Source organism: Zalophus californianus, chromosome 7, assembly GCF_009762305.2.
Source record: "Zalophus californianus isolate mZalCal1 chromosome 7, mZalCal1.pri.v2, whole genome shotgun sequence".
Lineage (NCBI taxonomy): Eukaryota > Metazoa > Chordata > Mammalia > Carnivora > Otariidae > Zalophus > Zalophus californianus.
The window spans coordinates 144,947,977-144,951,933 of NC_045601.1; the positions used below are offsets into that span (position 1 = coordinate 144,947,977).

General features: G+C 44.7%; 1 protein-coding gene across 1 annotated transcript; it reads right to left on the minus strand.

Annotated features, from left to right (window-relative positions):
- Window positions 1-1,784: 1,784 nt before the first annotated feature.
- On the minus strand, window positions 1,785-2,125 carry LOC118357177 (histone H4). Its single transcript, XM_035728452.1, has one exon. The coding sequence runs from the start codon at window positions 2,105-2,107 to the stop codon at window positions 1,796-1,798; it is 312 nt and encodes a 103-aa protein (XP_035584345.1). The 5' UTR covers window positions 2,108-2,125; the 3' UTR covers window positions 1,785-1,795.
- Window positions 2,126-3,957: the final 1,832 nt, after the last annotated feature.

A 3,957-nucleotide genomic window follows, 5' to 3' on the forward strand; every position in this document is an offset into this window, starting at 1 on the left:
GCAAGTAGCCTGGCTCAGGAATGTTTCCTCAAGGACCCTAGAGGCAATCTCTGAAATACAGTGCTGTCTTTTCTTAATGATGGTGAGCTCCCATTTTCCTGGGAAGACTTGGGCCCAACTGCAGCTAACATAAGGCTGCAAATTGCAACACTACAGTATTTTAGATGGGTTGTGTCCATCTCGCTATCCAACAGAGTGAGATTTCTGTGTCTTTGCTATTTCTGTAGCAGATTGCCTGTGATACGCATCACATTCCGGTTTAATGCTTATTCAATAATAAAACTTGTGTTTCTACTACTTTTGTGGAGCGGTTTCCTGGGTTATTCCCCCAACACCTTCTGAGGGTCAATTATGTATTTGTGGCTTTCCATTACTTCCTTTCTTTTTTTAAGATTTTTATTTGTTTGACAGTGAGAGAGATAGAACAAGCTGGGGGAGCGGCAGGCAGAGGGAGAGGGAGAAGCAGGCTTCCCGCTGAGCAGGGACCCCGATGTGGGGCTTGATCCCAGGACCCTGGGATCATGACCTGAGCCAAAGGCAGACGCTTAACTGAGTCACCCAGGCACACTGCTTTCCATTAATTTCTTGAATGATTTTGATAAAAGTCTCCCAGTTCTTAAAAACAAAACAAAAAAATCCCTAAGTATTCTATGTTATTTCAATGCTATTTTTATAGCTAATATTCCAGTACTTGTCGTTAGATATCTGATTTATGTTCATAGCCTGATTTAATGAAACTTTCAAAACTTCTTGATAATACTTTTCCTAAATCCAGGCCCTAAATTTTGAATAATGAAACCTTTAAGGTATTACTCACATCTAAACTCCTGTAGTTTCCCAAGTGGCCACTGGGCCACACATAGTTTCTCATTTCATGAGAAGAGACATAGTTTGTATTTGTGATTAACCACATACAATTGTGAGAACTGTTTTGTTATATATCATGCAATAGGAAAAAAGAGAGGAAATAAAAAATAAACTATACATCCTTGTTAACCAGATAAAATGTTTTAATATGTTTAACAATTTTACTTTTTAAATTGAATAGAACATACTTGCATTTGCTTCATCTTAATTAACAATGTTACATTAACTGTTATTTTTATTGGCAATCACCAGTGACACATAATTGTTTGTCCATCATAAAGGCTGAAGGAGTGCCAATTACGATCACCGTCCTTACAAGACAAACGAGAATACCTTTACTAAAACTTTAAAGGTTCTCTACTCTTTGTGGTAAGCGATGGAGGCCAGCAATAAGCCATTAATAGTCCCTCCAGGCTAATAGTGACCTGAGTTGACAAGCCAGGTCCCATTTACAAGCTGAGGTCAATTATAATCAGACTTAAAAACTGCCACTTTTTTCCTTTCCTGACAGAACAAGTTTCTGAGTTTGGGTCTGAACATTTTTCCAACTCTCATGCCGACTCTCTACTAGAACCTTCGCCAGGATTTTACCGGAGATAGAAGTGTTTTCCCAGTGTGTCCATAGAACAGCAAAGTCTTCAAAAGGAAGGTGTGCGGAGCCAACAAGCCCTAAAAGCTCTCCCAGGACATACCTCCTAGAGTCAGTTCCGCAGCAATCTAGGATACCAAACCAACTTACGGAAAAACGTCTAGGTACAGGGTTGGTTGGCAGGACTAGCGACCTGTGCGGGTCACGGTGACCCGCAGCGAAACCTGGCCACGCGGACCAATGATCGCCAACAAGCCAGTGTCACGCTCCTCGGGTGAAAGTGGGGGGAGCCCTGAAAAGGGCCATTTGTTTGTTTGCATGGGACGGCTTGGGTGAGTCTCAGCCCCCGAAGCCGTAGAGGGTGCGGCCCTGGCGCTTGAGCGCGTAGACCACGTCCATGGCCGTGACCGTCTTGCGCTTGGCGTGCTCCGTGTAGGTGACGGCGTCCCGGATCACGTTCTCCAGGAACACCTTGAGCACCCCGCGGGTCTCCTCGTAGATGAGGCCGGAGATGCGCTTGACGCCGCCGCGCCGGGCCAGCCGCCGGATGGCGGGCTTGGTGATGCCCTGGATGTTGTCGCGCAGCACCTTGCGGTGGCGCTTGGCGCCGCCCTTGCCCAGGCCCTTCCCGCCCTTGCCGCGGCCAGACATGGCTGCTCGGAAGCTCTGTGCGAGTTCGACACAGAAGTGGCTCTGCGCCTCCGGCAGGAGAAATTATAAGCAGAGGCCGGACCTCGTTGAGAACTGAAAGCGCGCGCGGGAACCGCGGCCCCGCTGCCCCACCCCGGGCTCCGCCCCTCTCCGGGCCGATCTCCGATGACTGTGGCACAGGGAGCAGGGCGGTTTCCCGCGGAAGCTCTGGATTGTCCTGAGCGCCGTGGTATTTGTAGCTGCAGCTCTTCCTATGAGAAAGTGAGTAGGGGCTTCTAGTTTACCACGAAGTACTGTCGTTCCCATTCAGAAGGGAATGATTGTTAGCCGGGAAGGGAACCCTCAGATGCCACCCCAAAAGAGGAGTGTAGGAGTTCAGGACAAACCGTCTCCACACAGGCCACTTTGGTAGGAAGGGTAGCAGAATATGCCACCCCCAAATATGCCTCTTTGGCATAAGGACTGTTTGTGAGCAAGTCATTTTTAAGAAACACCAGACACAGGAGAATCTCTAAAATCAGAGTAGAACTCTGTCTTAAGGGACATGTTACATTTATACAGGAGATCTCAATCTGTAAGTGTCTCCCTCTCAGTACCAGAAAGAGAAGGATGATTAAATCACCAGACAGTTTTGTCCATGGAGAAGGCCCGAGCCTAATTCTGCATCACAACCTTGTTTACCTTTTCCCGGTAACCCGTCCCCGGCTCCCTGTGCACTCCGCTCGCACACCGACATCTTTTAGCTGAAGACGGTATTTAAGGCGGTGGCTTGGGCCTTTCCTGGGAGTTTTACTCAGTTCTTCAGAGGATCTCTCATGTATACAGGACGTATACGTGTTACTAAACTGCTGTTGGTTTTTCTCGTTAATCTGTCTTTTATTATAAGGGGGAGGCTCACAGCACCTAGAAAGGTAGAGGGGAAATTATTTTTCCTCCCTTACACTGTTCTTTTTATTACATCAGTATTTTAAATTATGGTTGTATTACAGGTCATAATTTGGCACTGCAGGTCCCATTATTTCTTTTCAAAAGTTTCTGATCTAGTTTCAGAAGATTCCTTTTTTGTGTGTAAGTTTAGAATCATTGTCGTGGTTTGGAAAAAAATCCCTTGAGCTTCTGATCACGATTGCATTAAGTATAAATTAATTAGAATACAATTAAAGCCCTACAAAAATCAAGTACTTAAATTCAGAAACTTTGTGCTTCTAGTTGCTTTTAAGCCTTTTAATTTTAATGACTAAAAATTTTGTTTTTCGGTTTGTTTTTAAATTTTGGTTTTTATATAATATTTAATGCAGGTTAATTTTTTGCATACATTGAATTTTATTTGTAAAAAACACATACAAGATCATCCTTTGAAATTCTTGACCCTAACATAGTTTTGTAAACTCCTGTAATTAATGTCACCCATTATTCAATTGTTTTCGAAAGTGCTTGGTAGCCGAAGCTCTACTTAGAAAAACTTCATTTTAGGGGCACCTGGGTGGCTCAGATGGTTACGCGTCTGCCTTCGGCTCAGGTCATGGTCCCAGGGTCCTGGGATCGAGCTCCTAGAGTGGGATTAGGATGGCAACAATACTTACCTCATAGAGTTATTTTAAGAACAAATGGAGAGGCAACTGGGTGCCTTGGTTGGTTAAGCGTCTGACTCTTAATTTCCCCTCAAATCATCATCTCAGGGTAGTGAGTTCAATCCCTACGTTGGGCTGTGTGCTGGGCGCGGAGCCTGCTTCGGATTCTCTGTCTCCCTCTACCTATTCCCCTCCCATGTCTCTCTAAAAAAAAAAAGTGGAGATAATTTATATAATATACTGAGTAAATTATTACATAAAGTATACAGAGTATGCTTA